Source organism: Henckelia pumila, chromosome 2, assembly GCF_033568475.1.
Source record: "Henckelia pumila isolate YLH828 chromosome 2, ASM3356847v2, whole genome shotgun sequence".
NCBI classification, from domain to species: domain Eukaryota; kingdom Viridiplantae; phylum Streptophyta; class Magnoliopsida; order Lamiales; family Gesneriaceae; genus Henckelia; species Henckelia pumila.
This window is the reverse complement of record NC_133121.1, coordinates 209,691-237,087: the sequence shown is the minus strand read 5'-3', so window position 1 is coordinate 237,087 and position 27,397 is coordinate 209,691. Positions and strand designations below refer to the sequence as shown.

Here is a 27,397-nt window from a genome sequence, read left to right as displayed (position 1 = left end):
CTCTATCTTTAGGTCTACAAACTTTGTCCCAGCCTACCAGGTGGCAATGAGCCTCCCCATCCGGTCCATCCCACAAGAAGTTCCGCATAAGTTTCTTCATATCCTCTGCAACTCCTCTTGGGATCCGAAACAACGACAAGTAGTACACGGGGAGGGCACTCATTACTGCCGAGATTAGCGTTAGTCTGCCACCTCTCGAAAGGAAAGCTTTCTTCCATCCAGCTAGCCTTTTGGACATCTTAAAGGTTACTGGCTCCCAGAATGAGACCCTTAAGGGGTTCCCTCCCAATGGCACTCCTAGCTATTGAATGGGCCATGCTTCCACCCCACAGCCGATCTCCCTAGTCAACCTTTCCTCCACTTCTTTATCACAATTACAGCTCAAGAGTGCACTTTTGTCCTTATTGATTTTCAAACCGGACATATCACAAAAAACAACCAGAATATCCATCAACAGCCTCAAGTGATCCTCATTAAGCGCAAAAAACAAAGCGTCATCGGCAAATTTAATGTGAGAGACCTAACTCTATCCCTCCCTATCTCCCAACCTCTAAAGATGTTTAACGCCTTTGCCTTGTCAATCAAGCGTCCCAAAACATCCGCCACCAAGTTAAATAAGAACGGGGACAGCGGGTCTCCCTGTCGTAACCCTTTCTCCCCCTTAAAAGTACCAGTCAGTCTCCCGTTGACAATAACCGAAAACTTAACATTGTTGAGGCATCCATTAATCCATTTCCTCCATCTATTCCCAAATCCTTTCTTAAGGAGAACAAAATCCAGAAATCTCCAATTAACGTTGTCATATGCCTTCTCAAAGTCAGCCTTGAAAACCCAGCCTTTTTTCTTTTTCATTCTGAATTCCTCCACTGTCTCATTCGCTATCAAACAGCAATCCAAGATTTGACGGCCTTCAATGAAGGCACTCTGTGAATGTGCAATTGTGATCTCAAGCACCTTCTTAAGACGCGAAGCTAGCACCTTAGCGATTATCTTGTAAAGACTAGTGACTAGGCTAATCGGTCTAAAGTCCCTAATGCGTAGTGACTCTTTCTTTTTTGGTACCAAACAAATGTATGTCTCATTCGTTACTCCATTCACAACACCTCCCTCATAGAATTCCTTAAACACTCTCTTTAAGTCCTCTTTAATCGTTTTCCAACACTCCTTATAAACTTCCATTGAGAAACCATCCGGTCCCGGAGCTTTTGATCCTTCACAATCAAACACTGCTTTTTTAATTTCCTCCTCGGTAAAAGGTAGCTCGAGCTGCTCCATAGAATCTCCATCAATTGCGCTCCATTCTACCCCTTCAATACCCCACCCCCCTCTCTCTGGTTCGCTATAGAGTTTTGTGAAAAACTCTATAATTGCTGATCTGATAATTTCTTTATTGGAGCTCACAGTTCCGTCCTCCAATTCCAACCTCTCTATACTTGTCCTGCTTCTCCTTTGGCTAAGTAACGAATGGAAAAACTTTGAGTTGCAGTCCCCTTCCTTTAACCATTTGACTTTTGCCTTCTGGGCTTCCATTTGCAATTTCCTACATGTTAACTCCTCTAACTCAGCTTTGACAGCTCTACTTTCCTCCGCCACATTATCCGATCCCGTACCTTCCCATTCTTGAGTATCCAGCATTTGAATCTTGTTTTCCAGCTCATATCCCCTCATGTCTAGGTTTCCAAAAGTTTGTACATTCCACCTCTTAATCTCCGATTTCGTTCCCTTCAGTTTGCTCATAAATTTGTAGCCTTCCCAGCCTTGAGGATTCTGACTCGACCACCAGTTGGTGAATTCCTCCTTGAAGGTCTTGTGCTTAAGCCAAATATTTTCAAATCTGAAGGGTGTAGGCCCCCACTCTTCCTTCGATGTATTCAGGATCAAAGGAAAGTGATCGGAAGTAATTCTCGGTAGCACTGATTGCCTACCGCACCCAAACACCTCGTTCCATCCCCCCGATAGCAAGAATCTATCCAGCCTACACCAAATGGGTGAAGCCCTCATATTTGACCAAGTGAATTTTGCGTTCAACAAGGGAGGATCATACAGTTCTAGCTCGTTAATCAAAGCGTCAAAGGCTCTCATGCTACTGGTTAAAGTGCTGCTGTTCATTTTCTCGCTCAATGTTCTGACCACATTGAAATCTCCACCTACACACCATAACGGGCCACAAATCTCCTTCAAACCTGCTAATTCATCCCAAAAAATCTGTCGAGCTCTTGGTCCGCATGGCCCGTAGACTGCCGAAAACCACCACGTTGAGTTGGTATCCTTTACTATTTCAATAGATACAGAAAATTCCCCAATCAAATTATCCTTCACTATCACCGTCCGGGGATCCCACGCCACCAAAATGCCTCCAGATCTGCCCAACGCCGGTAATTCCACCCATTCTATAAATCTTGATTTCCAGAGGCTTGCTAAGTACCTCCTGTCCACCCGCTGTCTTTTAGTTTCCAAAAGGACCACTATATCCGGTTTCTCTCTATGTAGTATTGTTCTGATCAGCCCTCTCCTACTGCTCGAGCCTCCCCCTCTAATGTTCCATGAGAAAATCCGCATAAAACAACTGTATCGCCCTAAGTAGACCACACCTTGGGACTCTTTAATTTAAGACCACAGCCTCTGGAGTTCCAAAGCTGACTCTTCGCACCTCCAATTTATCGAGACAATCTTTGTTTTGGAGTTTTATTCTACTAGGAAATTTATTCTTGTCTTTTATTATATAATAATAATAATTCCAGGGAAACAATTATTATCATTATTGATTATCAAACTTTGTTTTTCTTAAAAAATCATTTTTGCCGAGGCCTTGTGTATTCAAAAATCAAACTTATCAAAGTTTTTACTTTATGGCGTATTTTCGATTGATCTTCATCGTGGATTGTCAAAGACGAGATCTTTGGAGGGTTTTTTTTAATTCAATTGTTTTATCATGATTATTTGTTACTAGTTTTCTTAAACTAGGGGTGAATTTCAAAATTTAGTTATTTGTTTCAAGATCGGAACAACATTTCGAATCAATCTCTTCAATAATCGTGTTTGCTATTCATGTCACTAAGGATCCATATCAACACACCTATGTTAACCCGAGTATGATGGTCAATAAATGCAAGAAACCATCATTTTCCTTGAGATGTGGTAATTTGTGAAGGATCCTAAATATCACTGTGCATTATTGAAAATGGTGCGGAAGGGATATAGGCTTTGGGAGAAAAAGACGTGTGTGTGTACTTAGCTATTTCACAAATATCACAAGAGAACAAAATAGAGTTTTTGTTATGAAATAATGATGGAAACAAATATGAAAAACTTGGACGACCAAGATGGTAATGTCATGACATTATTTCCCTATCACTGAAACTAAGAAGAAAACAACATTTGACACAAGATTTTGTTGAAAATCAAATATCCAAATAGATATGATAGATCAATATTCTTATTTGATTAGGTCTCTGGTATGATAAGAGTCCTTGTACAGGTAAACTAGGTGTCCTTGTATAGGTAAATTAGGTGTCCTTGTACAAGTAACTCTGAGTCCTTGTTCTATGAACTAGTGTTCTATACATAAGTGTATTGTATTCTTTGATGATGATCATAAACGAGTCTCGTGGATTTTCTTAATAAAGAATAAGTCTGAAACCTCTCATTTGTTTCAAAAATTCAATCTCATGGTCCAAACTCAATTTTCGTCCCGCATCTAAATTTTAAAATCTGATCGCACCAAGGACTACTTTAACTCTATTCTCGGAACTTACCTCCAAAGTCAAGGCATAGTCCATCAAAGTTCTTGTGTTGATACACCCTAATAGAATGGTGTCTCCAAGCATAACAATCATCACTTACTTGAGTGGCTCGATTTTTACTTTTATCTCACAATGTTCCCAAGCATTTTTTGGGGCGATGTTGTCCTCTCCGCTACCTACTTGATCAACCGAATGCCCTATCGTGTCCTCCAGTATAAGACTCCAATCAAAATTTTTGGTTGTTCAGTGCTTGTTCACATTCACCAACATCATTGCGGTAAACTTGATCCCCATGCTATCAAGTGCATTTTCCTTGGTTATTCTGCAAATCCAAAATGGTACAAGTGTTACTCTTCCATCACCAAGAAATTCTACTCATCCATGGATGTCCTTTTCCTAGAGCATGAGCCCTACAATCCCAGTTATTCTTTCTATTCAAGTTATTCGATTCAGAGGGAGCCAACCCTACGAGAATCCCATCCCTGGGAACTCGAAACGACTGCCTTACAACAATTGGAACCCATTATCACCTTCAATGCTCCTACCTCCTCGCATGAACCGAACCCTATGCCCCATATCACCGAATCACCAAACCGGCCACCACAGGTCTATGCAAAGAGAAAACAACACCAAAAAGATGTACAACAAGTCAACAACATACCAAACAGATTCAGCAGATCCCCGACTCGACCTCTGAGCCAACGTCCACGGACTATACACAAGATATGACTAATTTAAATCGTGATGATTCTCCAATGACTGAACATGATGATGAACTGCCTATTGCAGGCGTTCAGTCATGTACACAATATGTAAATTTGTTATCACCTGCATATTGAGTTTTAGTATCAAAATTAGACCGGCTTCAAATTCCATCGACCATAGAAGTTGCTCTCCAAGATCCTAACCGGAAGGCTATTGTCTTTGAAAAAATACAAGCCCTTGAGAAAAATAATACTTGGATTCTTACATAACTCCCTTGTGGAAAACATACACTTGGGTGTAAATAGTTCTTCTCTGTGAAGCACAAAGCTGATGGTAGTATCAAGCGGTTCAATGCTCGATTGGTAGCAAAAGGATAGACAATCATATGGCTACCTCGAGACTTTGGCTCCAGTAGCCAGACTTAATATCATTCGAGTTCTTTTATTGATTGCTGCAAACCTGGATTGACCATTATATCAACTTGGAGTGAAGAACACCTTCCTCAATGGGGATCTGGAGGAAGAGATTTACATGAATATGGCCAGACTTACCATTCGAGTTCTTTTATTGATTTCTGCAAACCTGGATTGGCCATTATATCAACTTGAAGTGAAGAACACCTTCCTCAACGGGGATCTGGAGGAAGAGATTTACATGAATATCCCACCTGGTTTTGTGACTACGTCCACAACCAATAAAGTATGCAAGTTGAAGAAATCATCGTATGGCCTTAAGCAGTCGCCTTGAGCATGGTTCCATCATTTCTCAAATATTTTGAAAAGAAATGGACACACGCAAGGTCAATATGATCACAACTTATTCATCAAACACTCTAAAGAAAGAAATATCTCAGTCCTCATTGTTGATGTCGATGATATTGTTCTTACGGAAAATCACACGGAGGAAATGGAGCGTGCAAAAGCCTAGCTCTTAAAGGGAATTTGAAATGAAGATCTTGGAGTTCTCAAATACTTTCTGGGAATGGGAGTGGATAGGCCATCTCTCAGGATTCAATCTCTCAAAGAAACTGTATATTACACCTCTTAAAGGAAACCAAAATGCTGGGGGAGCAAAGTAGTAAAATGCCAATGGATGCAAATGTTAAGCTTGGAGAAGACAATGACCTCCCTATGGTTGACGAAGGGAGATATTAAAGTTAGTAGGAAAACTAATCTATCTCTTGCATACTCGCTTTGACATTGGATTCGCTGGTATTTTTTTTTGGATAAGAAACTGAAGTATTATTAGAAATCAAAATAACTACAAAAGAGGTGGACCAGTGATCCACTAAGACAAGCTATGAAAATTAATTTAAAATTAAAAAGCTACTTTAGGGCTAAATTCCAGTCCCTATACAATTCCGAAACTGTTAACGACTTGAAGTGTGTTGAGAATTGTAACCAAGAAGCTACTCTCAACTTGATCTTGTCCCAAATCTCTTCACTCGAAACCTCTTCATCTTCGAAAATCCTCCTATTCCGTTCTAGCCAAACGATCCAGCAGATGCAATGTGTTATTGTAGTCCATAGAATTCTCCCTCTTTTGCCCAGATAAGACCCAAGATTTGCTGCGAACAGTTCCTTCGTGTTCTTCAGTGTCACCCATGATATTCCAAGATCATTCAAAGCTAGCCACTACATGGAAATTGTGAATGGACAATGCACTAGCTATATACCGAGTTCTGAGATACCTAAAAAAAATCCAGGCAAAGGGCCTTTCTTCAAAAAGTCGTTAGCACGAGACATTAAAGTGTATAGTCAGCATGACTGGGTTGGATCCCAAGCTAATAGGCTTTCTTCATCAGGGCATTGTACATTTTCTGTTGGGGAATTTGGTGAGCCGGAGAAGTAAGAAGCAACTTGTGGTGGCACGCAGCAGTGCAGAAGCAGAATATCGAGCTCTAGCTCATGGGATAATGGATATGCAGGGTATGTGGCTGAAAACAATCCTAACTAAAATTAAAGCTTGGAGATGGACGACCCATGGAAGTAAAGTGTGACAATCAAGCATCTATAATTATAGCCAAGAATCCTTTTCGTCGTGATCGCACCAAGCACATGGAACTGGACCGATATTTTATAAGTGAGAAGATTGAGAATAAAGTCATTGATTTAGGTTACACCTACTCACATGCAAACTTCAGATATATTGACCAAGGCACCTCACAACTGAGCTTTGAAGGCTTGAGTTCCAAACTAGGCATGATCAACATCTACAACCTAGCTTGAGGGGAAGTGTTGAAACTCAAATGTCCATATAGATAGCATAGAACAATATTCTTATTTGATTAGGTCTTTAGTAGGATAAAAGTCCTTGTACAAGTAAACTAGAAGTCCTTGTTCTATTGAACTAGGGATATATTCTATAAATAAGTGTCTTGTACTCTTTATTTTTAACCCCAATAAATCAGTTTTTTTCCAGCCTATGGTTTTCCGTCTTCAACTATAGATTTATTTGACGTCCCATTGGAAAATCTTCAAAATAATTAAGTCCATTATGAATTCTAGCATTGTCAATCGTCTTCCTCGATAGGAGGTCCTGATATTGAAATGACGAAGATAGGAATTTAGCAATACAGTGATTATAATGGGTAAATTTACTAGATAATCTGGTATTCCCAATGCCAGCTACAGTGGTAGTCGAGCCATCCCCTATTATAAAGGATGTTGGACGAGAACAAGGGAAATATGAAAAAAAAATTGTAATCGCCTGTCATTTGATCGGAGGCACCAGAGTCCATGATCCAAGAGGCTGCATATATATTAATATTAAAAGAAAGTGACGGATTTTTACTAGAATGGGCCATGTAGCACGAGCCTATAGTGGTAGAAGGCGTTAGTGTGAGAACCTGAAATCAGCTCCGTCAGTTAGTTGGATCAGCTAGGCTCATGGGAACTGGTCCGTTAGACTGATGAAAACCGATGTATTAGTTAGATTAATGGGATCAGTTAGACTGATGTGTACCAGAATTTCAGCAGGCCAGCTGCTACTTCAAAGGTGTAACTGACGTATTAAACTTGAAATCATGGCAATAAATGGGAGCCTAACTGTCAGATTTTCTCTTATAAATAACACTCCAACTTCTAAGAGAATGTTAAACAATTTTCTGCATCAAAACACCTAAAGATTCAAGTGGGAGGAAGCAAATATTTCAAGCAAAAAGAGGGCAATTCGAGCAAGAAGGAGAGCAGCTGGGCAGCAGTCCAGTAGTGACCACCGAAATAGTATTTTAGCAAATTATGGTAAGTGATCTTTCTGTTTTCCCATTTACTTAGTGTCAACCATATAACTCACACACCCAAAGCATCTCAAATAAGAACGAAGATGAGATAGACGAGGATGAGCAAAACTAGTTCTGGAGTTGGTGAAAAAGGACTATGAATTCTACTGTATAGTTTTTATTACATTTATTTGCTGCGTAAACTTTTGTACAATTTAAGCATTGTAAGGACAATGAAATTCCAGTATTATGAATGACAATGCACTTTAGTTTTATGAACAAACAGACTGGTTTATTTTCTGAATTTGTACTTCTGAGGCTGGTTGTTTTCAAATGAATAATTTGGGAACAACACCAGTGTCGAACGCCTCGGGTTTGGGGCGTGACAGTTAGCAATTCAGCGGACATGAATGACAAAGGACGGCTGATGGGGTTCAAGCAGGAGAGGCGATGGCTGTTTATGGTTTCACGCAGGTGAGCCGCGAGGAGGCAACTGCTATGGTTTCATGGGAAATCCGGGAGGTGGTGGCTGGTAGGGTTTGCGTAAGAGAGGGGCAAGAGACGGCGATAACTAGGGTTTCACGCCGGAGGGGCGTGAGACGTATGTGGCTGGGGCTTCGTGCAGGTGAGGCCCGAGAAAAAGGCAACTATGGTTCGCAGAGGTGGCGGCTAGGGTTGTGTAGGAATAACACGAATAATTGGCGGCATCGGCAAGGGTTAGTGCTACTGGGCAGACATTAACTAGTTGTTGGCTATGATACCATGAAAAAAACGTTAACGATTATTAATGTATTTTCCATACATTATATAGCGTACAATGGGGATTTAAATCTCAAGAATTAAGGCGTAAAAAAATCATATCTTAACAAAAATAAAAATCCCCTAAATATATACAAAGTTAAATTATAAATATTTTCTACAACTACTTTCATGCTTAACGATCTTATATTGTCTTTATTTATATTTGCCACATTTTTTAATGTCAATAAAAAATAACTTGATGAGTTTCAATATGCCCCCAAAAAGGTGTCCGAGTTGGTGTAATAGGTGAGCACCCGACCAATGGTCAGGAGTTCGATTCTCTCTACTGCACCTTCTCGGGTGACCCTATAGCACAGGGCTTGCCCATTGCGGTGTTACCTAGCTAGCATGATTTGCAGGCTACCATGTTTCATGAGGGTTTGCCCAGAACGCACCGAAGGGTAGCGGATGCAGGTTCCCACTTCATAAAAAAAAACTGATGAGTTTCAAGAAATAAAAACCTGAAAAGATGTGTACAGAGCGGGCAAAAATGGATGATCCAAGAGAGAGATAATTTCTCTTTCAATACAAGCTCGATGAACCTGTAGAAGTATTCATCACCTCAAAATACACTTAAACAAACATAAAATATGAAATCTATATAAATTTGCTAAAATAAATCATAAGGTTGACCCAACAATTTCAAATACGGTAATGTATCACCAGAAAAACAATGACTATTATCAGCAATAGTTTCTTTTGAATCCATCCATTAATGTTTATGGTCTACTGGTAGTTAATAAAACCACAACTTGTTCGAAGTTTAAAATACCACAACTTCCTAATTAACAAAACCTTGTTCAGTTATGTTTTCAGTGTTTTGAGGTTTGCTTTGAAAAAAATGTTTTAGAAATCTATTTGGAATGAAATGAGTATTTGGTTTTACTTTTGGAAACAAATAAAATTTCACTTAGTGTCAAATTATATGAGCGGCAATAATAAAATTTCAAAACATACATTAATGTGTTAGAATATGGTATAATAAATTAATAATATAATAATTTTTGGGAGGGTTGAAAAGTTATATTAAAAGTAATGACTATGTTGAGTGATGTGAAAATTAGATTTTAGAGAAGGGAATCAAAATGAGGAAGCTATATTGTTTTTGTTTTAAAGATAGAGAATGATTTTTAAAAATGTAAACAAAGACAAAATTTTGAAGAATCGCTATTCAGTATTAATATTTATTTTAACCTTTTGTGTTATCTTGAGGGAAAAAGATTTGTGCTTAATGCTAGAGTGGACATTGTTTTTATATTCTCAATAATCATTCTCCCGCAACTGTCGAATATCGTGATTTTGGTATCTTTTTATTTCTTCTATTTCAAAATAACGCTTTCAGCATAAATGCCTAAGCCATCTGATTTTAATTTTGAGAACCAATCCGCACAAATGTTATTAAAGGGTTTCAATGGTTTTATCACCTTTGGTCCACATTTATATGTAACTTTTTTACCTATTAATAATATGACATTTGTTTTTGATAAAAAAAAATGGTTTTATCACCTTTACAATGACCATACTATGACTTTAAGTATACCTGATGCAAAAAAATCTGAAACTACTGACATTTTTTAGCAGTTTCATAAACACGTCACCAATATTTTTCAAACATCATACAAATCCCGCAAACATACAGTAAAAGAGAATACTTTTCTAATGGCCTTATCATGTACCATCAAGGAATATAACACAAAAATTCTTGCCTATATACACACCAATGAAATGGAGTCGTCGGGCCAAAGATTAATATATAATTACTTGAGTTGTTTAATCCCACATACTCACCAACAATCTTCTAAAACTTTTGTGTAAAAGCGGCCTGCATTGTCACTTACTGCTCAAGCACCAAACCCCACTCAATTGTTCTCGGTGCATTTTATTTTCATCGGGACACTTGGGTAGTAATTGTACATCTACAGGGTTGAGAATGAATATTATGGTTCTGTTTGGACATGTACTTTAAAAACATTTTTAGTATTTTATAAATGCACAAACTTAAATATATGTTTGGACGAGATTTTTATAAAATGTTTTTAAAAATATTTTTTGAAATATATTCTTCAAGTATAGTTTTTAAAGAACAATTGAAAGGAGTTTTGTTTATAGAATGAAAGACAAGTATGAAAATCAAAACAACATTACTTTTCAAAAATGTTTATATAAAATAGTTGTTCAAACACATATTTATTTTTAAAAAATTTTATAAAATTTTATAAAAAAAATTTTAAAAAAATAGTTTTATAAAAACATTTTATAAATAATTGTCCAAAGAGAAGCTATATCTCCTAAAAATAGAAGCTTATTAGAGATTCCTAAATTGTCTTTAGATCCTTGATAACTGTTCTCCCTCAACATGTTAAATATCACTAGCTGAGGTACCAAACAAAAAACTTAAGAACTCAAAAAAGGACTTATGTAATGACTGGTACTTCGAGATGCGTACAATTTCAATTTATTTGCACTACATTCGCATAATATGTCTTTGTAAGGGGTTTGTTGGACAAAATTGATAAAAGTAAAAAAAATGTTATAGCAACATCTTTTTTATCATTTTTCGAAAAATTTACGGATCCATACAAAGGGAATCAAGTTAGACTTGAATTTGTTGCTCTCATTGAAAAAATAAGATTGTACGGTGATTAAGATATTTACGAAAAGAGAGAATAGTAAAACGTTTTATGCCGTACCTTGTTTCGATTCAGTAAAACAGATTTATCCATTGCCTTCATAGCAAATAAGTGACCAGTTCCTGCTAGTTCCACCAAATGAACACTGCACAAAAATCAATGATGGAGTAAACAAGATGGTGGTGTGCTAGTTGTGTTCCACATTGGTTGGGCAAATATCCTGAAATCCAATACATAGACAAAGACAAACCTCCCCCTTGAGCTAGCTTTTGGGCAGAGTTAGGTCCAAGTGTCATTTCTTAACATGATATCAGAACTCAGGTCCACCGCTATGTGTTGGACCGCCCATAATTGGGCCACACGTCTCATAGTTGGGTCACCTGTTAATGTCTCCACGTTCCAGTCACTTCATTACTGGGCGTGAAAGGGGTGTGTTGATGTGTTAGTTGTGTCCCACGTCGGTTGGGTAAATATTATGGGAGTCCAATATATAGACAAAGACAAACATCTCCTTGAGCTAGCTTTTGGGGTTGAGTTAGGTTCAAGTGTCATTTCTTAACACAAGATTTTGTTAATCGAAAAAGTATTTAAACCATCATTGTGATAACATAATTATCATAGAAGATTAAAGGGTTTAAAGAGTGGGACATTTAACATGTTTCGATTCTGTTCTTGATCCAGGGCAAAGGCAAGCTAATTTCCAGAACAACCGAAACATTTGTAGCATTTCGGTAAGTGGGCTTTTGGTTTTAAATCTAATATTATGTTTTAAGATCTGTTCCAGCATGTATACTCTATTTTCAAAGCTTGAGTTCCGAAATCTGTAATTTTGATGCACTGATACTTGTGAACTAATAGTAGGAATATATATTTTGAACACTGTGCTCTGATTCCTCATCTTTTAGGGGATAAACATATAAGGACTAATATCACCTAGCCACGAAAATTAACGACTTTGTTATCTTTTTTTTTATAGGAAACTCATATATATTATTTGATATAATAAAATCTTACAAAAGACGGATAAGATTTTTTTTTTTTGATAAGAAACTGAAATATTATTAGAACAAAAGATCCGCTAATTACAAAAGAAAGCACGACTCCCTAATGAAGTCAACAAAAAACAAAAGATCAATCCCTCATTAAATCCGAGATTGCAATATTCTGAAAATCTTTAAAAGATCTACTCCACATAACAATCCGTATTTTGGTCTTATCCCAACACTTTTCCGCCGATTCTTCCCGACTCTCAAATATTCTTCCATTTCTTTCCAACCAGACTGACCAACAAATACCATGAACCACCAAAGACCACAATAATCTCCCTTTTTTACCCAAAAGAGAAGCCAGATCCATAGCAAACAACTCCTGAAGAGATCGAGGTGTCACCCACATTAACCCCATCTCCTTCAAAGCCCTCGACCACAATCCATACGTGAAAGAACAATGTATAAGCATGTGATCCTGCATTTCCCCCTCTTTCTGACATAACACACACCAATTAGGGTTCAAAGCACATGAATATATGAGATTTTTGTTCTGTTCTGATTCATGTATATGTATAAAATTCTTGTTAAAAACTGATTTTAAATGCTAGGATAATTTCCCCCGTCTACCGAGTGACAATCATATCACTCACCCACCCAAACCATCTCAGATAAGATCGAGGAAAAAGTAGAAGATGACGAGCAAAACCAGTTCTGGGGCTTGTAAAGAAGATTGATGTTTAGTTGTTGCTATTGTAGTTTCAGTTTATTATGTAATCCGCTGTGTTAGACTCTGTATCGTAAGACATTTGATTCCAGTTTTATGAAAGTCGACGTAATTTCAGTCTTATGAATACAATAGATTGGTTTTTGAGTTTCTAAAAACTGAGGTTTGTTGTTTTCGAACTTATGTTTTAAAACAACGCCGGTGTCAACCAACGCCTGTTTCGGGGCGTGACACAAAGTGACAGACGCACTACCTCTGGTTATTGTGCCTTAGTTTGGGGAAACCTTGTAACTTAAGAAAGAGGAGCTAGAAACAGTCAGTTGTGGCTCGCAATGACACTAAAGCAGAATATCGCGCCTTAACTAATATAATTTGTGAGTGAATATGGCTTAAAAAACTATTCTATTAATTGAAGTTGGAAGATGATCATCCCGTGAAACTGATGTTTGACAATTAAGCAGCCATTTGTATGGGCTAAAATCCAGTCCAACATGGTCAAACCAAGCACATTGAGGTAGACAGACATTTTATAAGGGAAAAACTTGAGAAGAAACCAATTAAGCTCATCTACACCCCACTCGAATGCAACTTGCTTACATCTTGACTAAAGCTCTCTATCGACCAACCTTTGAAGACGTGTAGCTAGGTATGATCAACATATATAGCTCAGCCTGAGGGGGAGTGTTGAATTAGCATATTGTGTATTTATCCTTTTAGTAGTTATGATATGATAATATTTTTCTTTTGTTTTCAAACTTTAAATAGATTAGATATCTTAATCTAGGGAAGTTTGGTAAAATAATATTCTAAATAATTTGATTTGTATAATTCTTTCACGACATTATATATTCATTTTTAATCAATGTCAGATGAGGTACTACACCACATCATATAAAAATATTTTATTTTAAAAATTAAAAATATAGTGATTTGATCATAATAAAATATAAATGTAAGATCCAACATATATACATATAGAGAAAATTTTCAGCTGCCCAACAAATTCCTAGGTTTAAGTTGTTTTTGTTTTTGATTTTTTGCACCACTAAAACCCACCACCGGGTTTTAGTGGTCGGACATGAAGTGAGGAGCAATTGTTGGGCCGCTGAAAAACTTTTATATATATATATATATATTACTTTGGCCTAAATAATCACCTTAAGATCTGATGTATATTATGTTTAACTGCACACCAGTGTTAACAGTCTTAAGGCAAATATTTAGGCCCAGGTAAACAATGTGAATCTGCTGCATATACTTAACAGCGATTACTGTCACTTTAAATGATATGGATTGATAAGTAGCATCGATTACACGCTATAATAATGATACATACCTGCCAGTATCTCCAGATCCCAAAGGACGTACAGGTTTGAAGTGACTCACTCCAATCTTATCTCCCTTTTCAATGATCTACAAGGGATGGAAGAAACCAAAAACAGTAAAACAGATATTCTACTAACTTCACTCTTAATCCCTCATCTAGTATATTTTAGGAAATTCCATCTCTCGTAAAAGGTTTTCTATTACATTGGAGGAAATCTGTCCTCTGCATGCATATTTGTTAGTTTCCTAATTTAGTATTTTCAGTTTCTGGAATAATATAAACTAGTTAGAAAATGTTGGATCAAAGCCACTTTGTATACATAATCTTTACTTGTAATTCAAGAAAGCATGAGGTAGAAAACTCCATCAATTTTCTCATGCTACCCGGTCAAGGTCTGACCGTCTGACTATTACTAACTAAGGTCAATATATCTTTCTAAACACAGGTCACTGCCAGCAAAAAAGAATGGGCCCCATACAAATCAGCACGTAAATTAGAATAGAATCTCAATGCTTTTTATTCAAAAAAAAATTTATGATGAACTCCCATAGTTATTTTTGTATAAAAAACATAATGAGTTACAGGTAGGCATAGAAAATTGCTAACATTTTGTTTCCAAATGACTTTGTGGCACATATACTCGACTTTGCTATGCGGTTACCTTGTTTATTGCTGCCCAACCAGAGGAATCCCTTTTGTGTGCCTTTGGAAGTACAGGTTGAGAATGCAAAGCCCATAGGTCTTCTGGTCTCTGAAGGTATCATGGAAAATTTCAGAAAAAAACAAAAATGACACTCATAACCCATGATTGTAGGTTATTCTGACCCTCATCATGGAGTTCATAGGCACCAGAAAATTGATTGATAGAATCCAACAGTGGAAAAGTTAAAACATGCTGATTTAAGGATAGAGAGAATAGAATACCTTACCGAGTTGGCATCAGGAAGTTCTCGAACAGCTTCATCAACATTTTCTGCGGTAGCTTTGGCCTGGTGAAGAAATTTTACCCATTATGGACTAATCTTACCGAATGAATTCAGATTACAGAAGGATGAAAAAACTTATGCCCAATTTTATGAAGTATACTACATTGGTAAGAAGAATCCTTTATTCAGTAAGCAACTAGAATGCTACTTTTTGAGATCGCAAGCTCCAAGATTTAAACAATGACACAAGCCAAAGTATGGACTGAAACAGTCTCCACGTGCCTGGTTTGATAGATTTTCCGAAGTTATCAAGACATTTGGATGCAGTCAGGAGCAATCAAACTACACAATCTTTGTACAACATTATGAGAGAGGAAAAATCACCTTTCTCATAGTGTATGTCGATGACATCATTGTTACTGGAGATGATAGTCAAGAGATGGAAGAAGTTAGGCATATGATGGCTAGGGAATTCGAGGTTAAAGACATTGGAACTTGTAGATATCTCGAGTATAGAAATTGCTAGGAACAAGAAGAGTATTTATGTTTCTCAGAGAAAATATAACTTAGAATTGTTAGAAAAAACAGGCATGTTGGGGTTCAAATAGAATAACACACCGATTGAGTTTGGGAACAAATAGAAAAAGTTTGAAGGAAAACCATTGGATTCAAGAAAGATATCAACGTCTCGTCAGGAAACTTTTCTATCTCTCACACACTCGTCCCGACGTTGCATTTGTAGTTAGCTTGGTAAGTCAGTATATGCACTTTCCTTGTTAAGGTCATCTTGGTTCAATCTACATAATTTTGAGATATTTGAAACAAACACCTGGGAGAGGGTTATTTTTTGCAAAGAAGGATGATCGATCAGTGACTACATTTACAAATGCAGATTGGGCTGGTAACTCTGATAGGAAGTCGACATCTGGATATTGTACAACGGTATGGGGAACCTAGTGACATGGCGCAACAAGAAGCAATCAGTTGTTGCAAGAAGCAGTGGAGAGGCCGAATATAGAGCCCTGACTCATCGGGTGTGTGAGCTTCTTTTTTTTTTTTTTATCAGAAACACAAATATTATTAATAATTAAAGAAATTAAAATACAATGTGTGGACCAGTGGTCCACTAATCCTCAAAAGAGGGTTCAAGGTTAATCTAGCTCAATGCTAAGCTCCAATCCCTATACAAGTCTGAAATCGCAAAAGATTGAAATTCATCTATATTATGTAACCAAGTTGATCCTCTCAACTTAATCTTGTCCCAACTATCTCCAATCGAATCTTCTCCGCCTTCAAAGATCCTTATGTTCCTTTCTAACCACACAATCCAACAAACGCAATGCACTAAAACCCTCCAAATAATTTTCCCCCTTGTTCCCATTGTCCGTCCCAAATCTACTGCGAACAGCTCCCTCGTGGTACTTGGCGTCACCCATGACAGACCCAAGTCATGCAGCAGCAGCCACCATAAGGAGCTTGTGTATGGGCAATGAACCAACAAATGATCTTGACTCTCTCCCCCTAGTTTGCACAGTACACACCAATTAGGGCTCAAGGAGCAGTTCGAAAACCTCCTTTGAATCACATCACAAATCGGCAATCTACTCAACGCTGCTGTCCATGCGAATACCTTTACCTTAGAGGGAATCTTAGTCTTCCAGATTGTGTGAAAAAGATCAAATTTTGGAAACAATCATCCGAGAAGAAATAATCAAAGAATGATTTAACTGAAAACACACCTGAATCATCCCACTTCCACCTCCGACCGTCCTCCCCTCCCTCCACTATGCTAACCCTGCCCAAAACTTCCAGCAAACTAATTAACTCACCCAGCTCCTCATCCCTAAGATCACGACGAAGATGCATATCCCAAGAAAGAGAATTGAGCGAAGAGGAGGACTCACTAGAAAGAAAATACGAAATGGATTTATTATGAGCTCTTGAGAGCTGAAAAAGCGAAGGAAAAAGAATCTGAAATGAGAATTGCCCTTCCCAACAATCCTCCCAGAACCTAATTATATCTCCCCCCTTAACCACCAGCCTCACTGATTGAATAAAATCCGGATAAATCCTAGAGATGAACTTCCAGGGACTCCGAAAAGTGTTATGCCTTGCCAGTCCCGCGTCTCATCCATTTTCTTGCATGCCGTATTTGCTGGCTACAATCCTCTTCCACAACGAATTCCCCTCCTCAGAGAAACGCCACCACCATTTACCCAACAAAGCCTTATTCCTTAAACAAATATTGCCGATCCCCAGACCTCCCCTACTCTTTGGAAAGCTAACCTTCTCCCAAGCTACCAAGTGGCAGTGTTTGTCCCCGTCCGGGGGTGTGTGAGCTTATTGGATTAGGAGAGTGTTGAAAAAATTGAAGATAGAATGCAAAGATCCTACGCAGCTCTATTGTGACAATAGTATAGCTCATATGTTCATCATGATTGGACCAAGCACGTAAAGTAGATCGACATTTTATCAAAGAAAAGCAGATGAAGGGATTATTAGCGTTGGATGTAGGGTTGTCAGAACCAAGTCATGAATTACTTTTTGCCAAGCTTGGACTCATCAATATCTATGGTCAAGCTTGAGGGGGAGCGTAGATAAAATAAAGAATAAATTTAGGATTTAGTCAAATAATTAGAAATGTTGTTTGTTATTTGATTGTAATTGATGGGATAATATAGATCTTTTAAATTAGGTAGAATAGTTTTTTTTTCTGATTTTGTGGAATTTGTTATACTTATCCTATCAAAGATGTACACTGCCAATGAACTAATACAGAGTTAATTTTGTCTCCAAATTTTACATGACTAATAACTGAAATTTCAACCATGTCAGAGTTGATAGGGCCTAAAGAAAAGTGCAATATTGTGAGTCATGAATGATCTTTTGCATTTGCCTATTTTTCTTTTTTTTTTATCAGAAACAAATGTCATATTATTAATAGGTAAAAAAGATACATACAAATGTGGACCAGAGGTCCACAAGTTCCTCTAGGGGACTAATATGAATATTATGCTAATTAAAGACCAGATTCCAACCCCTATTCATTGCTCTGCCTATTGCATTGTAATCATTCAAATGACAATAATTTTGTATCTATTCATGTTACTTGCTTATATCTCATGATTTTCATTAAATCACTCCTACTATCGCGTTATCGTGATTTTCTATTGGAAAGGCTTGACGGGAGCCGAGAAAGAGTATAGGGGGAAACTAAGCAAGTGAATTCATTATTTCCAAGTATATTGTAAAAATTCATAGCAACTTATTTTTGGATATTCAAAATATGAAGCCAGCATTTTGTGTTTTAATGAGTTGGCCCTTACTGATAATATGTCAAACTTGTATGTCCGCTCTGCTAACCTTCATGCAAAGGTATGGTTACTAAATATTTTTCTAGTTAAATTTGAAAATTTTACGTTGAATGTTTTCATAGAACATGGATCGAAAACCCTGCATTGCTCTACAAACCAAGTATAATTGAGTAGGGCCACTGAGCTCTTAAGGGAATCCGGCATGCATCCATCAAAATTCGATATATCAGCACACTGATATATTTGCTACACTAAGAATGGAACATGGTCTGGGCTACAATTATCAGTAGTGCTTATAGGCAGCTTTTGTTGTATGTTGCATACCATTTTAGCACTTTCTTGCTCTGTTGACTCTGGGAGGCGATTCCTTGGTTTTTCGATTAGATTAGTCCTATCTAGTTGAACACCAATGAAGTATTGGAGATTCCCCTGATCAAGTTAGAACGATTTAGAAATCCAAATAAGAGTACCAAAGGAAGTTAAATTTCTCAATTAGCCACCAAAAAATTCAACACGGCAAAGCATCCTACCTTTTGATCACGCATAGGTTGCAAGTGAAATAAATTCCAAAATTTCTTCCCTGTTTGAAAGGACAAATTTAGAAGTCCATGTTCGAACTATTAGTTAGAGGATATTGAAAGGATTATTGTACCAGTTTTGGTATAATTTATTAACAGGACAGTAGTTTCCATTTGTTTGTCTATAGCATCCCTTATCTTTGAAACAGTCTCTCGATCAGTTTCTGGTCCCTGAAGAAACCTGTGCATGTTTACATCGGAATTAGGTAATTCTCCGGGACTTGGCTGTATGTTGAATATCATAGAAATTAATGCTCGCTTCCAAAAAATTTGTGCACAAAGGATTATGGAACCGAGCATAATAATATTTCATAAAACCTTAAAATCACAGGAGTTGTAAATTTTAAACTGAAGTTTGAACAGTGTAACATGATTTAAATGAGTAAGCGGTACGCATGGTCACAAGATTCATATAAGCGACTGAACCGACATGTTTTCTCATTATTTTACCACATAAGAAATGTAAGGCAAGATTGATCAATACTAGTGTAAGTGTCCAATAAGAGGGAGATAATATTAAGGAGTACAATCAATTGTAATGTGAACCGAGCTATCCTATTGATCAAGTTAATTCTTTGATGAAAAGGAAGTTTTGGATGTCGCGAACATCAATCAGAAGACACAACTGAAGATATTTAGAAATATGAAAATGATGGCATTCATTCATACCTGCAGTTCCTTCCCAAAATATCTTCTCGTGCATACTCTGTCAGTTCAAGAAAGTTATCTGATGCAAATATCTGCAAGTTAAGAACTGCATTTTTTATAATCTGGTAAAGGATAAATCAACTATACAAAAAGAAAGAAGAAGCAAATTATATCTAAAATTAAGAGTATACTATACTAGTACAATGATAATTCAAAAGGACTTTCTCCACTTATTAAACTGACTGTATCAAGGATATCGCTTATGCGGTTTGTGTTTATGCTATATTATATAATTAATTAATCTTACAATTGGATTATCATGTATTCTAGGATCCGTTATCACAAAATTTTTTTCAATGCGTTCTAATGTTGTTGCTAGGTCAATGCCTTGGCGCATAGTCCTTTCTCTTCCAGAAAGTTCCCAGCTGTCTTTCCGTTCAGTGTCCTGTGCCATCATTATTTCTGTCTCTGGCATTGACTGATTTTCGTGCATGGCAGCATTATTTGATGGCTTTCCTTTGAACCTGCAGAAAATTATAATACAATTTAAGATAGTCGTGATTTATCAAAGATAATAATTCTTGTTCAAGTATTATCAAAATATTTTGTCATTCTAATTCTAAAGGTTAAAAAGCGATTAACCACTATTTTATGGCTATTTACACCTCCATTCAACAAAGGAGCATATCAAGTACTGACTTCAGATGGTTTCTAGAGAGGAATATGTAACTTTTTCAAGTTTGGAATTTCCAGTCAGATAAGATAAATACTTAGGTAAACAGGAAAATAAGTAATATTGGTGTCATCATGCTTTCAGACAACAGGAATTAATGTCTGAGAGATGCTGCCAATATTAAAACTCAACTGAATGATTTGACAAAATTGTGCTGATAGAAAAGTCAAACCAACCAGAATTTTGCATCACATGTTAGTTAAATGTTTAAAATCGTCACGAAAGTTGGCAAATTCAAAATATCCAGCTCAAATTTTTTTCAGCCAAACAAACGATAGAGATGATGGTAGGTTCTAAACAAGACTTCCTTTCTACATTCACATGCATCATTTCTTTAACTCAATTGTTTATGCAATTAAGTCTGAAATAGCTTTTACGGTAAAAATATTTTAATTAGAAAGTCTTTATACATTCATTTACATATGTATTTGTGCAATGAAGTGTTCAGGTGAAAAACAGTCAAACCATTACAAAATGCATCTGAAGATGCAGAAAGAGATATGGCGGCCAAGAAATGCACAAGTTGAATGAAAAAAGATGTGGAAACATAAAAGAAAGAGTCAAAGACTGACCCCTTGAAGGAAATAAGTCCAGACTTTTGGATCTTGTTGCCAGTATCATGAAGAGAACCTGAGCATGGGATATCTTTCATATCCGTCTCAGCTGGTCCAGGTAGCATATAATCGAGGCTTAGCTTCTCAGATTCAATATTGTCACTGAAGTAAGACATCATGTGAGACCTAGGATCCTTAAGTGTTTGCACAACCTCAGCGATGGAACCTAAAGCCTTTTCCATTTGCCGAGCTGAGGCATGTCATGCAGAAGAGTCAGACTCCAAAGGATAATGGTTATATGTGAATGTGATAAACCACCATGCATGCGTTTAACTTACCATCATAGCGAATTAATGACTTTGGCAGTCCATTAGGTCGTAATTCTTTATCATTCATCCCTTCTGTATATTTGCTGACCTCAACCTGCATTCTGTCGTAGAGTGTGGCATGTGTAAGTCCCGAGAAATTGTTATGATTTTAGCAGAAACAGTGTTGAGACGATGCTTTATTAGTTAGTATATTTTGTGTTGATTGTGGTCAAACAAGTATTCCACTCCATTTTAAATGTCATGTGTAAACAAACTTAAGCAGATAAAATCACAACCGGGGTAGCCATTTTTACAGGTACTAAGCAGTCATGGGTTGAACCCAATGAAAGATAGAAGGAATAGAGGTATGCGAAAGAGAGGAAAAAAAAAAGAAAAAAGAAAAAGAGGAGCTCTATACCAATCACCAATCAGCCTAGAATTTAGCTTTTTGTTACCCTCAACAGCACACCCCAACCCAGGATTCAAGGGAATTATTTAACTAAATGACCTTTGTTTGACCATGAATTTGAAATCTATCCTTCTCAATTTTTACCCTTTGTTTAGTCATTGTATTTCCTGTATGTTTGAAGGTCATTTTGCAAGAAAAAAATTTGAAGGTCATAAATCAAAATAAATATTTGACCGTCATTTTTCAAATTGTGATTCAAAGCTATACCTTCCGTCCAGAAGAAATAAGATGGCTAGAGTTTCTTAAATTCTTAAATTTAATTTAATATATTATATAAAGTATCTGTAGATTTAGATAATATCTGTGATAAGGGTGAATATTTGAAGTCAACCTTGTAGATTCAAATATCTTTTATTTTTGGTAGAATATTTGAAGTCAACCTCAGTATTATTTCTCCAGTATCTAAAATGAAATTCTATCAAAAAGAATGTCAGTACTCCATTACATACAATTTGAAAGGTTAAATTAGTTGGTTGAAAGACCAAAAAAAATTCGAAGTTGAGGCACCCCCATTTAAAAGAAGAGTCGAAGCTTTTCGGTTCCCCCTTCGTCGGGCGGTGCTTGTTCGGTGGACGAGCCACCAGAAATCAGGCTTGAAACTCTCACCTTACCAACGAGCCGACAGCTGATGGCTGTTGGTCACGACTACTACCAAAAAGCTCCAATGAAGATGAATATTTCACATGTAGGAGTGTGCATCTTTATGTTGGGCGTTCTTCTGTCGTGCGACCCGGCGGCTTATGTGCGACTTGTTACTGGGCACGTAGATTTAGCTACCATTTACTCCTAGCCCCCATACATGGGAGATTATTCCAAAAATTACTGTATAAACCTTAATTTTGAAAGATTTAGCTACCATTGACGCCTAGAACTTTATTCCTAGAAGAAATGATTTCTATTTCATAATGATGTCTTTGTGGCGTGTATACTGAGCAAGGGCACCAACTGGATAATTTCTAATGAAATTATGTTGAAAAGGGACGATTTGGACTTCTGTATTTCAGAATATTAGGAGATCTCCTAGCTGTGAATATTAGCTGTAATTAATTTTAGTCAATACCGCAAAATAGAAAAAGAACTGGGCCTGCTATAATTGATTTGTTTCCTCTTATATTACCTGATTGGTGCTTCGATTCTCTTCGAAAAAGAAGACTATAAATATTAAATAATATAATGAAAAGTATTATTTTCCTTTCAATTCTTTATAGAATGAGAGGCACTCTAAAGGACACAGCCTCAAGAAATTTGCCTATGCAGATGGAGTACTTTGAACAGAACCAACTGGTTCTCTCTTTTCTCCATAAATATAGTTTGCACGAGTAGTAGTAAAGCAGTCCCGGAAACAGCCTATTGAACTCTTGTTGCTGCAGAGCCTCTATGTTGTTGGTTTTACCTTGCTTATATGGGTTCTTGAATATTCTCAGTTCTGATTGTAGAATTAAACTCTTTCCTTTCTGTCCATAAATATTCTCATGTCTGGAGAATCCTCCTTGCTTACTCCTCTTGTCATCGCTCAACAAAACACTCAGCCTCAAATATCTAATGTGTACTCCCACTCAGTCCAGATCGTCATCATTTGCTTTAATGGCGATACTTTTTAAGGTGGTCTCAATCTGCATGAAAGTACGTCACCGGGACGGGAAAAAGTTTTTATCGAATGATCGCTTGGATTTGAAGGGAAATTTGAACTAACCAAAGCTTGCACTCTAAAAATGTCATTATTTGGACTCGAACAGTCCCCTAGAGCCTGGTTTGAGATATTTATAAGAACCATAAATAACTACGGCTATTGTCAAAAGCCAAGTTGATCGTAATATGTTTTACAAACTCGCCAAAGAAGGGCAAGGTATTAGTTTTGATTGTTGATATGGACAAAATAATGAAATTGTCTTGACATGCAATGACAGTAATGAATACAAAGACTAAGAAGAAGATAAGTGGCTGATTTGGAGATCAAGGAGTTGAGTGCACTAAAATACTAGTAATGAAGTTCGCCAGATCCAAGGAAGGGATATTTGTGAACCAACCTAAATATGACCTTGGCTTACTTGAGAAACCTAGTGAGCCCATCCTTAAGCTCCAAGGAAGGGATATTCAAAAGTCAATTGAACAAAGTCAAAAATAGAAAACTTACCCAATAAACTTGGCGACCGTTCCTTCACCATCTTTGATTGGAATGATCGTAAGAAGATTCCAGAATGGAGTGCCATCCTTCTTGTAGTTCAGAAGCCTCCCACAATAGCTTGTCCCCAGTGTTATTGTGTTCCTTATTTTATCTACCTCCTTCTGATCTGTGTTGTGGCCTTGCAGGAAACGGCTGAACCAAAGGGGCAACTGCGTCACATCTCCAGATAAAATCCAAGCATTTAGTAAATTCAAGACTTCATGTGTTCTCAAGAACATAATGCGCCCTTCAGAAAAAGCAGACAAATTTTCTTTGAGAACTTGAAACTTTTCAGAGATCAAGAACTTGTTGAATCCGAACATTCCAATGTTTGGATGTGTCCAATATTTTTGAAAAACTTACACAACAGTAGAATTCCCTGTGACTGCAATTCCATAGATTTGCACCTTATGTCCCCAAATTAATCTACAAACACATGTGCGATGTGCAGTGCATGCATGACCAGAGAAACAGAAGTTGGGGAAAAAATATTTTGCAAAACTGTCTATTGGAACTCATGCATTAACATGAAATTATAGTGTTATAAGTACATCTTAGTGCTTCTAATGGATGGAGATAACATCATTATTCAAATGTTTTTCAGCAGAAGCGACAGCATAAAAACAAAAACATAAACCTAGTGCACACAGATAATACCTCCATGCTTACAGGCGAATAGAGTAGTTACCAATTGTTTTTTTCCCGGGATAGATTGTACCGTGTCCTAACCATCATTTTTGTGATTAGAGAATTAATCAGAAGTTGAACACAAAAAACTGCAACTATTCATCAAGTTCCTTTATGTACAAGAAAAAGAAATTTTTTCATACCAATTCTTGCCAATGACCTCTTCTGAGTTGTAACCAGTCATGGTGAAAAAGCCATTGCTAGCATATACAACAGGACAACCAGGTTCTGTTGCATCAGAGACAACAAACGTTTGTTGCAATGTTGATAAAGCATCCTTCACCTCTTGAGGCACATCTGGGATGCCTAAAAGCGGTTCCTCCCAAGTCCCTGTTAATCCAACAGAAATTTTTTCTCCGAAATTTGTGCTTCTTCCTCCTCCAAATGGACTGTTGCCCACAGTCGTCTGAAAACTACTTTCTCCTACTTCTTTCCTTTCAGCAATGCTAGCCTCTGTTGCAGTTTTTATCTCCATGCTTCCCTTGATGTTTTCAATATCATCACGAAAAGAGGTGATCGGAGATCTGCCCGGCTCAATGTCGAATGCCATCCATCTACTACGGATAATATTCCTTGATGCTCCTCCTTGCATAGGAAGTACTTGAACATCGATTTCCTCATTCCTAGTAAAAGTATCAGGAACTCCAGGATCAATGCTGGTTAGTGGCTTGAAAACACCAATTGACTGCCTCTGGTCCTTGTCTCCTGATAACTCCATTAAACCTCCTTCACTACAACGAATGAATTGCAAGTAACTTGCCACCAATCGATACTAAAGTCATGAATTCCGTATTATGTATGTGCCAGCATAAAGCAGTGGCATATAAACTATTAGATAATCAATGAGAATAGTAAAGATAACAAAACTGATTCCTACTAACAAGTAACAATGATCACATCATCTTACATTTTAGTTGCAGGAATAGAATTAAAACGTACATCTTCAAAAAAAAAAAATTTGCAAGTTAATCTCCAAAACCGATGTATTAGCAGTGTTTTCGGAACCGGACCGGACCGGCCGGTTCAACCGGTAACCGGTGGCCTGACCGGTCCGGACATATGTCAAAACCAGGAAAAAATGGTTGAACCGGAAAAACCGGATCGAACCGGTAAAACCGGCCAAAACCGGAAAACCAGCCTATTACTAATAATCGGCCGGTTATTATATCTAAAAAATACTGTAATCATCCTGCCTGTTTTCATAACACTCCAGTCCAAATTCCAAATTGAAAATTTCAAATTCCAAATGCTATTAGATAATAATAAATAATAAAAAAGAAAGACCCGTATGCTTCAAAATTCCAAATTCTAATTGATAATAAATAAATAAACAAGAAAAAGACAAGAAAGAACCGTATGCCAATTCAACATAAAAATAGAAGAAAAGATAGGTTACGAAATCTGTCCAAATAGATCTCCATTTACCATGAACGACGGTGCATAAATAAATAAACAAGAAAAAGACAAGAAAGAACCGTATGCCAATTCAACATATAAATAGAAGAAAAGATAGGTTACGAAATTTGTCCAAATAGATCTCCATTTACCATGAACGACGGTGTATCTGCGGCGAAAATGGTGGTCTTGAAGTGCATAATTTGGGAGCGAGACTCTCGAGAGAAAATAGGGGGGAAAAAAAAAAGATAAAGAAGAAGAAGATGACGCAGTTGAGACTCTGACAAAAAGTGAAATATAAATAAACAAGCAAAAACCCTGCCCTTATTTATTAAGATAAGATTTTAGAGGTTATTATTTATTAGTTGATTTTTTTGAGATTATTATGTAATTATAACACACTATAATTCATGTAATAATCTATTTAATGTGATTTTTAATTGGATATTTATTGAAATTTTCACTATAAAATTTTAATAAAACTTATGAAGTAATTAATAATAAATAAATTAAAACTTTATTTACTATATAAAATGAATATAATATTTATTTTTATTAATCCGGTTGAACCGGTTGAACCGTTTTTTAGTAGTCGACCGATTCGATCACCGGTCCAATTATAAAAACATTGTATATTAGAACACCCTCCGTAAAATTCCTGCATCCGAGTTACTCAAAAAAATAGTATGATTTACCTTTTCTGTTGAAATGGCAAAGCACACAACTAAATGATAACGATTGGCTCAAACAAATATTAATGAGAACAGTATAAAATAACATTCAAAATAGTGGGAACGAAATTTATAATAGTTTTACTTACATTACACTGAGTCGTGACAAAGAAAGTATCTGAAAGTCATTGGCGTGGAGATTACTTGTTTTTAATTGGAAAGAGCTTAGCGTGAGACAAGAGAACAGATAAGTGAAACGATAATGTTCACAGAACAAACTGGATTGATTACCAGGGATTGTCGTTTAGTATGAACAGTTGCTAGATATCGCAACGGATGGATTTTTTTTCAAAAAACATATCTTTTTACAATTCAACGAAATAAAAAAAATACATAATTAACTGGTCTAAATTTTGTAAGTAACCATTTTTATCACGGGTATATATATGATGAAAGTGAAAGTACATTGTACATGTATCTATTTTAATTGTTATTATTTATTTACTATTAAATTCTTTCTCCACATCAATAGCATTAAACATTCGGACCCAGAATGAATGCTATTCATTTGTCAATGTTAAACATAACATATACCTAATATTATCTAGCATATTTATCTTTTCATGTGGTATTAGTCTTCACTTTTTAATGACCGCCGGTTAAAATAATACATTAAAATTTTGAAGATAACTTCTAATGAACATGGTATTCTGTGTTTAACATAATAGAAATTCATTACCATGTCACAAATGCTCCGATGGAACCAAACATAAAAATAAAAAATATTGAGATGTACAATGAATTTTATCTA

The 27,397-nt window shown here is 36.6% G+C and overlaps 1 protein-coding gene across 2 annotated transcripts in view; it reads right to left on the bottom strand.

Moving 5' to 3' along the window:
* LOC140880184 (phototropin-2-like) overlaps positions 1-26,192 on the bottom strand; it is a 42,276-nt gene extending 16,084 nt beyond the window's left edge. Inside the window, exons 1-15 of one of the 2 annotated variants that reach the window (XM_073284392.1) lie at positions 26,068-26,192; positions 24,664-25,251; positions 23,804-23,986; positions 21,231-21,322; positions 20,911-21,142; positions 19,913-20,129; positions 19,627-19,697; positions 19,032-19,138; positions 18,910-18,959; positions 18,704-18,808; positions 15,069-15,128; positions 14,801-14,890; positions 14,149-14,225; positions 11,160-11,244; positions 8,931-9,011 (exon numbers count right to left, since the gene is read on the bottom strand). In XM_073284392.1, the coding sequence (XP_073140493.1) occupies positions 8,931-9,011; positions 11,160-11,244; positions 14,149-14,225; positions 14,801-14,890; positions 15,069-15,128; positions 18,704-18,808; positions 18,910-18,959; positions 19,032-19,138; positions 19,627-19,697; positions 19,913-20,129; positions 20,911-21,142; positions 21,231-21,322; positions 23,804-23,986; positions 24,664-25,238 (2,025 nt within the window). In that variant the 5' untranslated portion in view covers positions 25,239-25,251; positions 26,068-26,192. The remainder of the gene's footprint in view (positions 1-8,930; positions 9,012-11,159; positions 11,245-14,148; positions 14,226-14,800; positions 14,891-15,068; positions 15,129-18,703; positions 18,809-18,909; positions 18,960-19,031; positions 19,139-19,626; positions 19,698-19,912; positions 20,130-20,910; positions 21,143-21,230; positions 21,323-23,803; positions 23,987-24,663; positions 25,252-26,067) is intronic. The other variant, XM_073284393.1, reaches the window with a different exon arrangement.
* Between the last annotated feature and the right edge of the window lie 1,205 nt (positions 26,193-27,397).